We start from the raw sequence: 14132 nt of genomic DNA on the forward strand, positions 1-14132 counted from the left end.
AAATGAGAACCTTTCCAGTGGCGGAAGATCTGTAACCAGAGGACACAGATTTAAGGTGATTGGCCAAAGAGCCAGAGGTGACGAGAGGAGACATTTCTTTTTACGCAGCAAGTTGTTGTGATTTGGAATTCATTGCCTGAAATGGTAGTGGAAGCAGATTTGATAATGACAGTCAAATGTAAATTGGATAAATGCTTGAAGGAAAAATATATGCAGAGCTATTGGGAAAGAGCCAGGAAGCGATAGCTCCAACACAGGTACGATGACCGAATGGCCTCCTTCTGTGCTGTATCATTCTATGATTCTAAATCAATTGGAACTTTACATCTCACTGCAGTGCTTTAAATTTGCTTGCACACAGCACGTCTGAAACTCCTGTTGACGTGACTGGCATTGTCTGCCCTTTATTTCAAAGATAATTTAATATATTTACTGCTGGAAAATCTAAGTGCTAAATGCAAAGAAATCATGCTTTACGAGGATGTTTTTTTTTCTTTTTTAAGTTTTTGGACTCAAGTTGAGTGCCTTGAGCTTTCCTTTAGGCTGATGATTTGCTCATTTCCAGTGACACCAAGTTCCAGATTTTCAAAGCGCGCCAAGTGCAGGAACGAAGGCAAGTGCAATTTGAACATTGCATTCTTGGAGGTCGGCACTGGGACCCGCCGCCTCCAGAACGCACGTCATTTTTAAAAGGACGTTGGCAGCACACCGCAGCTGGGATTGGCCGGGGAAGGGCTGGTGAACAAACAAAGCCCAGCTGAGGGAGTTCAAATGGGAACAGGATACTCTGATATTGGACAGAATAGCAGGATAAGCTTCAGCAGATGCAACCTCCTGGACAGTAGGAGACTTCAAGGGGACAAAGGCACTACCCCCGACATTGGGTACACAGCCCAAGAATCAGCCAGTGCCATAGGAGGCTGTGCTTATCCAGGCAGATGGTCACGGACCAGTGTGCTCTGATCGACAATGACCTGAGGCCTTGAGGCCCCCATGTCAGTCCCCTACCTGCAGCCGTCAAGGTCTCCATCGCCCTGAACCTCTATGCAACTGGGTCATTCCAGGGATCAGCTATGGACCTAGATGGCATCTCATAGTCAGCATCTCATTAAGCTGTCAGGCAAGTCACTGATGTCCTTTTCATGAAGGCAGGGACTACACCCACTTTGAAACAGATGGGCCTGCACAGGCATAGAGGGCACTGGGTTTCACGTCCATCGCTGGATTCCCCTGGGCATGGGGCATCATCATCAAGGCACCCAGTGACCGACCAGTGAGATCCATCAACAGGAGGGGTTTCCACTCCCTCAACATCCAACTGGGCTGCAACCACAACAAGAGCTTCCTCCATGTGCGCACTCGCTTTCCTGGCAGCTGCAGTGACTCGTTCATCCTCAGACAGTCCAGATGGATCCAAGGAGTAAAGGGAAACCCCTTGAAGAGATAGCTACAGATCCCAGTTAATATGAATTGCCATTATTCTATTAATTTCTTCAATTCTATTATTCTCCAGCAAAGCCTTTTAGAAATGTTTTTTCTGTGAACCTTCACAGGGCATGAAGATTCAAAGTTGTACAGCAGAAATTGTGCATTCGGAGGGTTAACTAGTCCCTTCTGTTTGCAAAAATGTTACAAATGCTTCAAATGTCAAAGGGATCTAGAAGAACAGACCCATGTATCTCTTAAAGTACTGTTAATGTCTCCTATGAAAAGATTTTGTGCTTGCTGCAGTTGACCTCATTGCATTCTGAACAAGTAACATTCAAAGCTTCACAGACAAATGAATTTATTGACTTTAATGAAAACCATATTCGATGAAACATATTTGCACTATTTTATTTTAGCTAGTGATATGAATAAAGCAATAATGAGATAATGGCCGGAATTTTACCCTTGGTGAGCGTGAGCCATCCAACTGCAAAATTAGTGACAAACATGCCTCCGCCTGGCCTGGGGATCCACGCCGCATTTTGCTGTCCCCAGGTCTTCAATTGGTCTGAGGCGGGACTTCCACCTCATTGAGGCGGCAAGTCCCACCTCATGGAGCTGCTGACCAATCAGAGGGGTGGCAGCTCTCTGTCCCAGCAGCCCCACTGAGAGTGATGGCCAGTGGTGGAACTGCTACTACAAAGAAGCTGTCAGGGAGCCCAGAACCAAGGTACGTTTTTGCTGCCTCGCCAGGGGTGATCGGTTGAGCTCTGTCAAGGCAAGGGTGGTCGATTGAGGGGACGGGGGGCACATTGGATGCTGGGGGTGGTTGGAGCAGCGGGGGCAGCCCTCCGTCGGGCACAGGGTGCCTGCTCATGAGGGCCCCCACCACACACCCCCAATGTTGGGGGTGTAGTCCCTGCCTTCATTGGGGGAGCCAATGTTTTGCCCTGTCATTTAGGGATAACCCCAACTGACAAAGACTTCGCTATTTATTAAATTTCAGTGCCCCTGAAGCAGTCTAACTGTTCCTGTAGCAATCTGAAGTAATTGTTTAACACTCCAGAACTTAAAGGAATTTTTCCACACTCCTTCACACAAACTGTCAAATTTGTCAAATGAAGAACATTTGGTTTCATCAGGAAAATAATATTTTGAAAAATGTATTGATAAACAAATATTAAATAAATACAAGTCATATCCAACTTGGTTATACAATATACTGTTTGCAGGAAGCTTTGTTCATACTCACATACTGCTCAACCATTGTAGGAAAATATATAAAATTTAACTAATTTTTCCTTTAATTTTTTTTAAGACTACAACAGTCAAAAGCGATAAAGATGCTTCTGAGCATTGTGCGCTAATTTTTGCAAGTGTACTGATTTTCTTCTAATTCAGTTTTAAAATATATACAGAAGAATAATACAGGACTCATGCTGGATTCATCCAACCAAATTGTGATGTGTAAAGCACAAAATGAAATATAACTCAGTGAAAATAGTCTTTGATGGACCATTTGGGCATCAAAAGACATGTTCAGATTTACTTCTCCTGCAAGTACCATATAAGCAAAATGTACAATCACTTCATGAAATAACTAAAAGTATGTGGTTAGACAAATGGAGCTCGGCACAGCATGCCCAGGTGCAGAGCTCTACTCATGAATGTCCAAATGGCAATTAAAGTTTACTACTTAAAATTGTGAAGACGATAATCTTTAAGACACTCAAAACACTTGTAGATTATTTTTGTGCCATCAGATCAGTGACTTCACTCACTAAATAAATTGCATCAGTTAAGTGTATAACTGATGCTAAAACTTCATTAGGCCATATAGCTTAATGAACAGTGAACACAGAGTTGAAATCGGCAAGTCTTCCTAAGATTATAAATGTGCGAGCAAATCTCAACCAGTTGGCTAATTTTGGTCAAGCCTCAAAACTAACTGGCTTGCTTTAACTCCATTGCATCTGCTTGGCTCAATTGATAGAAGGTTGAGATAGAAAGTTGTGGATTCATTTGAGTTGACAGGGCAGTATAGTAATGAGAGATTGCTGCACCATGAAAAGTATTGTCCTTCAGAAGAGACATTGAACCGAGGTCCTGTCTGTATATAGAGATGGGGCTGATAGTGGCATTACAGGGCAACAGGGTATCTGGGACCTTGGTGAACGACAGGATCAACCAGTCTATTTCCTTAACCAATGAGATTTATGGATTGAGAACGAGAACAATAGAGAAGGGCAGATTAGTCAAATCTGGTACAGAAAGAGAAATAAAGAGAGGGAAAGGAAGATTGGATTAAGAGTCAGAAAGGAAAAGTAAGAAAAAATTGAAACAGTTATAATTTGAAATTTTTTTAACTCTCTACGAAGAATTTACGACATGTAGGAATGAGTTGAGCAGTTTAAATTGCTCCCTTGCCGACCAGAGAGCTTGATTAGAACTGCAATAACATTACCATGTTGCTAAAAGGGTACGTAGGCTCTTAATCACCAGCCCTAACTTTGTGCTGCAAGTTTAATGGGCAATGTATGTGCAAATCCAGCAAGTTCTTAAAGATAACAGGGAAGCTAAGGATGAGATGCCATTTGTGTGAAGCAAACGGCGGAGCGAGTTCAGGAGATTTGCAACTCACAGTGTATCTCTTAATTCCCTGTGCTTGTTGGATGATTTGCCCATTAATGTGCCGCATTCTTCCAGAAAACTTCAGCACATTAATTTCCTTTTTTTTTCAAACCCATTCATAACTTAGCCTCCTACCAAGGAGAGAAGCCAGCAGGCTTCAACTGGCAACAGTGGTTAGCCGCTAATTGAACTCAAGATGTGCCAGTTCAAACCACTTTCCCATAAAGAGGTCCCATGACAAAAATCATGAAAGCACTTCAAATGTTTGTATATAGTTAAATAATTAATAACTGAGTTATGATTAATTTTTAAGTGCCAAATCATTTCATTTCATTGAAATTCATGGCATATTTCCATCTAATTTTCGGATTTTCTAGCTCTTAATATTTGTAGGGCAAGCTGTAGTTAGATTGTAATCTTCATATGTTAAGGTATTTCATCTTTATTCAATAAAATAAACTAAAACACATATGAAATAAAGACATAAAGGTATCTGAGCTCTACAAGAATACCATGTTCCAACTGTAACAGTTCAATGATATGAGCTTACCAATTATTTTGAAAGTAAAAGCTTACAGGTCATTAAAAATATACTGACCATTACAACACAGAACTGCAATAAACCACTGAATTGCTTGAGAAGAGTATTTATACAACTAAAATTATCAGACAATTGTTGAGCAATTCCATAATGTTAATCATAATAGTTTACTTCATAGCCTGAAAGCTGCAATTAATTACTAACAGTTAATTATTTTTCTCAAATGTGATGAGTCATGAATACTTTTTCAGCTGAACAATATAATTTTTTTTTTTTAAGTACCTAACTCCTCCATGGTTTAGTGAACAAACACACCATATAATGATATTCAAATATACAGATCAGATGGTCTCAGGTTCAAATCTCCAGGTCTGTGCTAAGATAGCTGATCTCAGCTTGGACAGCTTTAGACTGCTGCATATGGCCTCTGCACACCTATGCTGAGGAGGAAGGAAAGGGAAAATTCAGCTAGAGTTTGTGTTACTAATGTTATCCTTTGACTTCTTGCTGGACAGTGCACATATATGGATAATATATGCAAACTTTCCAGCAAGAAGTCAAAGGATAGCCAGACGAACACAAGATCATGCTCAACTGTTGCATCAATACCCATTGCCTGAGCAAACAGACAAGCAGAATGGCCAGTTGGATAAGACATTGACAGCTTGTGCTGGTTCTGTACCACAGCAAAAATTCAAAGCCTTTAGGAGTTGTCATGGAACCACTTTTTTCTCCTCTGTTTAAAAACAGTGTGCCTTTAAAAACGAAGGGGCACGATGTGCCAGCAGCTGCACCTGTTTCCTAGGCAACAGCAAGAGCGAAGGAGGTCACATGTTGTATTGTAACTTTTGACTGTGTGTAGAGACTGGCTAGAACCAGTTTGAACTGGAGATCGACAAAGCATGCTCTACACTGAAGGAAGAATTTTGCCTGTCTTAGCAGAAAAACTACATTGAACTACAAGCTGCATTATTGCCTAAGAAGAAAAAAAAATCCGGAAAAGAACATTTGTATTGTTGGAGGTAGCAAATTCCTTTTTTCCTTCCAAACTCTAAGAAGTCTTTGCTTCAGGATTGACTCCCTGTTGACTGTTTGTGTTTGCTGGAATTCTCAATAAAGTTTCTACTGAAAGACTACCAATTTCAAAATGCAAATAGACCTGTTGCTATACTCCTTGTCGAAAGAATTGTGTGACGCCTGCTGTAACTGAAGTGCTTTGAACGCCTATCCATTAAAGACTGTTGGTCGAATTTGCCTGGAGACTTTGAGTGGCATCTGACTGTTCAGCTCTGGGACACCTCACCGAACCGGCAACGTAACCAACAAAGACTTACAACCCAATGATTTATTTATTCCTAAGAAACAACTCTAATTTTATTGAAACCGGTTAACCATTGGTTTTGAATGTCTGTGTGTGTGCATGAAGGTTAGAAGATTAGAAGTTATAAAGTCTTTTAGACATAGGTTTATCTCAATAGTGTTTAAGATTTAGTTTATTAATAAATAGTTAATTTGTTGTTGTTTAAAGATACCTGGTTTGGTCTGTTTTATTCTGTGGAATAATGGGACTGAATTGACAGTGCATTGCTCCCACCTCAGTCGTAACAGAGTGGAGCAAAAAGTGTTTTATAAAGCGTCTAAAAATACATGCTTTAACAACTAGAAGCAGGAAGAGACCATTTGCCCCTACAAGCCTGTTTGGACATTCCATAAGATCATAGCCAATCTTCTACCTCAACTCCACCTTCCTGCATATCTCCATATCCCTTAGTATTCAAAAATCTGTCAATCTCTATCTGGAATATACTCGACGACTGAACATCCGTGGCCTTCTGGGGTTGAGAATTCCAAAGATTCACAACCCTGTGAGTGAATAAAGTACTTCTCCTCCCAGTCCTAAATGGTCAAGCCCTTATTCTGAGACTGTGACCCCTAATTACAGACTCCCCAGCATCTACCCTGTCAAGCCCATGAAGAGTTTTATACATTTCAATGAGTTCACATCGAATTCTTCTAAACTCCAGGAAATACAGGTCTAATCTACTCAATCTGTCCTCATAGGACAATCCCCTCATCCCAGGAATAAGTCTAGTGAACCTTTGTTGCATTTCCTCTAAGGCAAGTATTTAAGGAAACCAAAACTGTACACAGTACTCCCAGTATCATCAAAGCAGTTTTTTCCTTCACAGCAATGCTAAACCTGTGTAGCATAAATTTGGATTTAAGGCCTGACCTGACTCAAGAACACAGCAGAATGCAACTCCGTGCTTCTTGCACGGATTGTACATTTGTAGTTGTTACGACCGAGGTGGGAAGAGTGCACTATCTTTCCCTAGTTCCACTTCTCCATGGGTCAAAACATATATTTAAATGTTTACCCAGTTGGGTAATGGCCAATTATATACTTTGTTTTATTTCAGAATAAAATCCACCAACCAGGTTTTTTTAATACTAAACAAAATTATCAATTTATTATAAAACAAGACTTATTCAGTAAAGATGCAAAGTATGAACACACAGATTGAAGTATGAAAGCTCCCTTAAATTAGCCCAAAACACAGACAGACACACACACACACACACAAGTTAAAGAAAAAATAAAGAAGTTTTCTCTGCAGAGATCTCTTTACAAAAAAGACAAAAAATACGTTGGCCAAATTCTTGTTAATTCTTGAAGGAAAAGGAGAAGATACAGAATGATATCCTTTATTCTGGCGTCCCAAATACACATAGATGGCTGTTGCTGGGATCATTTTGGAGCAGTTCTCCTCAGGCGACTCAAGGGGTAGTCTGGCAGGCTTTCCAGGAGAAATGTGGCATCAGGGGTTTCAGCTATCATAGATTGGATTCTCAGGTTTCTCAGAGAGGTGGAGAAAGGATGAGCTGGGTGGTTCTCTCAGCAGGCTGCAATCCCAACTGACTCAAGACAATCCAAAACAAAACCCACTCTTGACCACCATAAATCTTGAAATGTCACTTCTCTGTAAACAACTCCCCCTAGTCACCAAAGCTCCTGTTGTTTATTTAGCTGAAGATATGTGACTTCCAGTAAATGTGTTTCTAAACCAAGTCCCAAAGTCCTTCCAGTGACCTTTTTAAAAAAAAATTCTAGCATCTATGTAATCTCTCCAATCCTCCAAAGGAACCCATTTCCACAATTTTAAAACACACGATCTCACAAAATATAAAAAAATGAAAACACTCTCATAACATAGTGTAAATGCATTGTAAAACACTAAGGACAGAATTTCACCTCCCCCCACCCCCCCCACCCCTCCCAAAAGAGGTTGGTGGCCAGGGCGGAGGGACAAACGCAAAATAGAGTGGGAGGTTTGGGGGCGGCAGTAGTAAAAACTGGCCCACCCGCCCCAGGCCAATCAAGGCCCTTGAGTGGCCAATTAAGGTCCCCCCACCCACCACCACGGGGATTTTACCCTTGTCCAGTCGGGCTGTCCAGGCCTGAGAAAAACCGCCTGATGTAAGCCCCCATCCACCCCCAACACACCGTCCCGTACCCCCAATCAACCACCCTTGCCTCGCCGGGACACAACTGATCACCCCTGACAAGGCACCAAAAACTTAGCTTCTCCGAGGGCCGTCCTTCCTATTCAGTCTTCAGCTGGGTTGCAATCCCAGCGGTAGCCACCACACCCGGTGGCGCTGTTGAGACTATGAGCTACCAGCCCACTGATTGGCTGGCATCTCCATTAGGTGGGACTTCCTGCCTCAATGAGGTGGCAGTCCCGCCTCAGATCAATTAAGGGTCTGGGAACCATAAAATGTGGTCCAGATCCCCAGCCCAGGCAGAAGCGGGATTGCCACTGACTTTTCAGTCGGTCGACGGCTCCCGTCCGACGAAACTAAAATTCCAGCATAAATACACATTCTTAGCAGGGAACACTTCTCATTGAATTGTACACACAGTTGAGTTATTGATATTAATGCAGATTTTTAGGAATTGTGTAATGGACACATCTGATGCAAAATGGGTGAACATGAATGGAACACGAGATATTGACAAAAAAGATACAGCATTGAACTCTTAAGTTAGGACCACCAGAACTGGAAAACAGAATGACATTTCAATAGATGTGGTGCAGATTTCAAATGTAGCCGCCAAAGGTGTTGATGGTAGACTAATTCTTCTTGCTATAGAGCACACTGGCCTGCATATGCACACTTGCACTCTTAAGTTTCCAAAAAGCTGGAACATCGAGTACGACCTGATCAGAAGTTACATTTTCTTAATAACAGTTTGTCTCCTAATTCAAGCAGTTGAACTTGTGCTAGTAATTGTTAAGTGTCATTGATGCGTGCCATGACATTACAACTTGCAACATTCAATGCTTAAAGGGCATCACATCAGTGCCTCACAGTACATGGAGCCAACAGACCAGTCTAATGCAAGACAACCACCTTCGAAAGGGTTCACTGGAAAGGTCACAACTGAGAACGATGCGAAATCAACACAAAACTTACTAAATTAAGAGCATTACATAGACCAAATATTGTACACATTTATTGATAAAAGCTAATAATTATTTTTGCAGTTAGCTGAAATAACAAATCCTTTGTAAGTAAATGTTAGTTTCTCCAACACACTGCAGGAAAAAAATCCTAACAAATGATATGAAACTAGTTTATTCTCCTTTACAGCTGGAGTGATGTAAGCTTCTTTTTGCTCTATTATCTACTGCAATAAAGATCCTTTATTAGCCAACTAAATTCATAATTACTTCACTGATAAAAATACATTATAATTGAGTTATTGTATTTTTATAGAACCTTTTTTATATTCTTTTCCAGACAAGTGAATTATCTACTTTCCAAAATAAATACCAATCATCTATTTTTTTATTGCCTGGTCTCACTTACCTGATAATTCTGGGTTTGTATACTGGACCACGAGCTCGTAATCATAGGGAAATCCTCAGCCAAAATGAAAACCTGCAGCTTGGCATCTATCTCAGCCAACTGTTGTTGGTCCACGGGTTCTGGAGTATATCCATCTCTTTCTGCCACAGATAATGCCCAAGGAACTGAAGAGTTCTAGAGACAAAAAAAAAACTTCATTGTAAACTTGTGAGCAGGATGAAAACTCATTTGTACAACTGAAAACCAGAGCACAAGCAGCAACCAGATGGCAATAAAATCTATTCTATGCAGCAATGATATTACAAAATCTGACACAAAAAGTACGAAAGCAGATGGGATTGGAAAAGGTATACAGAAGCATATAAAAGTTGGTAAGATGGTAATTAATCATATGGGGGAGTCAACAGATTAATAAGACTAGAGTAATCAGGGAGCATCAATGACAATATCTCAAGAGTGGGTTTCAAGGGTAGGAGAAACGGTGGCATTGGCATTCTGTGTTAACCTTTTGGATTGCTACTAAGTACTAATGCCCTGACAAACAAAATGAACAAATGTCAAATTTCTTAACTTAAAGAAAATGTGCTAGTGTGAAAAGCGGAAAGGAAATTCAATATTCAAAGGAACAAGAACCACAAAATCTGGAAACAAAAGTGCCAGTAAATCCTTCAAGTAATAGATATGTTTAAAGCACATCTTTATCATTGCAGACTTTTAAAGCACAATGAATACATACAATTTACAATGCTGCTCATTTATTTATGTCCAGAAATTAAAAATAAATATTAAAATATAAAAATATAACAACAAATGAAGTACGTAAAAATATCTTTCAACGTCACAGCAACATCAGTTTGTTCTGGCAATTTAACAAAAACGATATTTCATGTGAGTTCTTTAGTTATCCTTATAAACTCTTTCCTGTATACCACTATTGTAACAGTTCAAGATCATTAAACATTTCATAAAGAAAATGTGCAGGCTGCAAGTCAGCAGGAAATGCACCATCCTTCGTATGCCAGTGCCAGTCCTGCAGGAGATCAAACGGGAGTGGACAGAAATGGGCATGAACTCAACAGTGGTGGAATAATTTCTCTGCTACAAATACAGGTAATCCCACTATTACCCATTACTTGTTCTGCGTAAACAGGCACAATGCATTGAGATATGGCATTTACCACAATGGGTTCTTCACTGCTGCCAAGTAAGCCAATTTCACTTGTCCATTTCCATTAAAGGGTATTTTGCAGTGTTAATAGAATTACAAATAATGTAATTTGAAATGAAAGTCAGATAACAATCTAATCTGTGTTCATTAATACTAAATAATGTAAAAGTGAAATTCTCCAAATGTTCACATTCCAAGGGAGTGAGAGCACCACCAGGAAGTCAGGAGGCCAACTTCCTTCCTGCTGCAACACAGTGATGCCCAAGTAAGCCTGAACCATCACAAACACAGTGCAAGTTTAAATTATTCCTGCTATTAAGACAGCCTGTGAACCAACAAAAAGTTACTGTCACTCATGTTGCTGTCACTATACCATTTAACTTAGAATTGAAAACTTACCAACCTATTGTGGCATATTTTAGAAAGAATGGAAAATTTGACCTACTAATTTTTACTAATACTCAGCAGTCATAAGCCTTAGATGATAAGAACCAAAATCAGCATTAGATGGATAATATTTTAGATAAAATAATGGATTTAACCTTCTGTCCCACCATAAGCCAGCCTGCACATTTTCTTTATGAAATGTTACAATAGTGGTATACAGGAAAGAGTTTATAAGGATAACTAAATAACTCACATGAAATATCGTTTTTGTTAAATTGCCAGAAAAAACTGATGTTGCTGTGACGTTGAAAGATATTTTTACGTGCTTCATTTTTAAGCTACTCCTTTTGTTAAATATATAAAACCAACATACTTTGATCTTATATGTTTTAACAACAGAATGGTTGTGATGTATAGTCATTTCCCAGTTGCAACTCATGCTATTTATATCTCTGTACATTGTAGGTTTTTACCCTGAGTCAAGGTAGGGTGGGAGCAGTACACAATAATTCCTAACCATCGCTACCTATTCCAACCCCTTCCCAGGCTAATGAAAATTTGACCCAAAGCCCATAATTTATCCATCCCCAAGACTACATACATTCACCTTCACAACATTACCTACTTTCACCCCACTGCCATTAAAATCCTTCAAAAAAACAACTTCTTCACAATCCCTCTGCCCACATTCGGTGCCCTAACATCCTGCAACCTCCAGTGGCTCGCTGTTTTTTAACACATGAAATTCAAAAGTTTCTTCATCTATAAATCAATTCTTAGAATTGACTACTTACCTGTTTAACCTTAGTCAGTTTAATGATCCCATGCCATGCCCTTCAGCCCTCTGATTCTGATCTCTTGCGCGTCCCCTCCTCCCTCCATGTCTCACACTCCTACACTATACAACTTCACTGCCTTGCTACTTCTTACCCACCTTTAAAAGCCTTAGTAAAACTTTCTTTTCAATCATGTTTTCAATCACTTCTCCTTACTGTCCCACTAATATTCAATGTCCCTATTTTTGTATGTGTAATGCCTTGGGACATTTTCTGCATCTTTTAGGATAATAAAATGAGTTGTTATTAAAGAAATAAGCAAGAAGAAAATTTCACTGGATCTGGTCAAATCAAGCCGTTTAATGCAGTTGGATCTGTGAGTCCAATGGAAAACCTAGATATGACTTAAGGATATAACAATTTTTTGTTATGAGGAGACCTGTGATGTCAAGCTGCATAAAGGTTTCCCTGAGTTGATTCTATTCCCTTAACTGTGAAACTACTTTGATCAATTTTTCAATATGCAATATGGTGTCTTTGTTGCTATTATGTACCATTTGCAATTTACCTAACCAGTTCCATCACAAAGCTAAATACTTGTAAAAAATTGTGACTGCATCTTCAGTATTGGCTGAATTTCCTATCTTAAGATAAACCACAAATTTAACAAGTGTAAAAATGGTTGCTGCATTCAGGTAACTTATGTAGATAAGAAACACAGCCCAAGAAATGATCCATGCAGTACACCACTAAGCATCTTCATTAGTTTGATACTATAGCCTCCTCTCCATTTCCTATTTTTATAATCCAATTTATTTTCCAATCTTACATTCTCATAGAATTATAGAATGATACAGCGCAAAAAGAGGCTATTCAGCCCATTGTGCCTGTGCCGCCTCTTTGAAAGAGATATCCAATCAGTCTGACTCTCCTGCTCTTTCCTCAATATTTCCACTTCAAGTATTTATCTGTTGAATATGTTTGAAGAGAAGACCATCATCGTCTACGGCAGCAATGGCATGCCATGGAGGCACACGGGGGGAGGGGGCGCCAAGGTCACAGGAGACACCACGCACTTAACAGGGTTTGTAAACAGAGGCTCAGCTTCCTTGACCTCTCAGAAAAGCAGTGCCTTCACAGGTTGTTATGTCTGGTTTTGGCAGCCTCCTAGAAGACCTGTTACCTGCTGGACCTGGCAGCCATGCATTACCAGTGGCTACAAAAGTCACACCAGCCCTCAATTTTTTTGCCTCTGGTTCCTTCCGGGGTATGACGGAGACATCTCGACTATCTCACAGTTTGCTGAACATAAATGCATAAGGCAGGTGATGGATAGATTGTTTGGCAGGGCTGGTAGTCATGTAAACCTACCCTGTGATGACAATAACTAGAATGAGTAGGCACTCTGATTCACCTCTCTGGCTTGACTCACACAGGAGATGCGCACAAGCAGCAATCCAAGCACCACCACAGCAACCAGGAGTTTTTATAAAGCACAAGAGATATTCCTTCATCAGCCTGCAGCTGGTGTGCATCCACAAAAAGTGGTTCATATAGGTGTGCATTAGAAAGATAGGCTTATAGTTGCTGAGTTTGTCCCTCTCCTCTTTTTTGAACAGAGATGTAACATTTGTAATCCCCATATGCAAGGACGATTGGAAGATTGTGGCCAGAGCCTTAGCAACCTCGAATGCATCTCATCTGGACCAGGTGGCTTTTCTACTTCGAGCGTTGCCAACCTTTTCATATCTCATCTATTTTTAATCCTATCCAATTTCCCTACTACCTTGTCGTTTACTGTGATATTGGTAGCATCCTCTCTTTTAGTTAAGAAAGATGCAAAGTCCTCATTTAGTACCTCAGCCATGCCCTTTGCCTCAACAAGATGATCTTTTTAGTCCTTAATTAGCCCTACCTTTCCTTTGACTACCCTTTTACTATTTACATGTTTATAAAAGATTTTTTGGATTCCCGTTTATGTAATCTATTCTCATACACTCTTTTTGCCCCTCATGTCCTTTTTCAGTTCTCCCTCATACATTTTGAATGCAACTTGCTTCTCTACTGAATTATGAACCCAACATTTATCATAAGCTCCTTTTTCTATTTCATTTTAATCTCCATATCTTTAGCTATATAGGGTGTTCTAACTTTGGATTCACTTTCTTTAATATTATTACTTGCTGTGTAAAAATGTATGGGGATTTCTAAGTGAGAAAAGTTTCGAACTAGATTATTTCGATTATACATAAAAATATAATTATGCATAAAAGAGTCTTTTCAGCTGCCTATTTCAAAAGCTACTACTTTATCAGAATGGTATCAG

At 39.9% G+C, this 14132-nt stretch overlaps 1 protein-coding gene across 3 annotated transcripts in view; it reads right to left on the reverse strand.

Annotated features, from left to right (window-relative positions):
* The window catches only part of fsip1 (fibrous sheath interacting protein 1), a 607920-nt gene that overhangs the window by 516158 nt on the left and 77630 nt on the right, over nucleotides 1-14132 (reverse strand). For all 3 annotated transcript variants that reach the window (XM_068039424.1, XM_068039423.1, XM_068039425.1), the window contains one exon: nucleotides 9476-9649. In XM_068039424.1, the coding sequence (XP_067895525.1) occupies nucleotides 9476-9649 (174 nt within the window). The remainder of the gene's footprint in view (nucleotides 1-9475; nucleotides 9650-14132) is intronic.

This window comes from Heterodontus francisci, chromosome 9 (genome assembly GCF_036365525.1).
Source record: "Heterodontus francisci isolate sHetFra1 chromosome 9, sHetFra1.hap1, whole genome shotgun sequence".
Classification (NCBI taxonomy): domain Eukaryota; kingdom Metazoa; phylum Chordata; class Chondrichthyes; order Heterodontiformes; family Heterodontidae; genus Heterodontus; species Heterodontus francisci.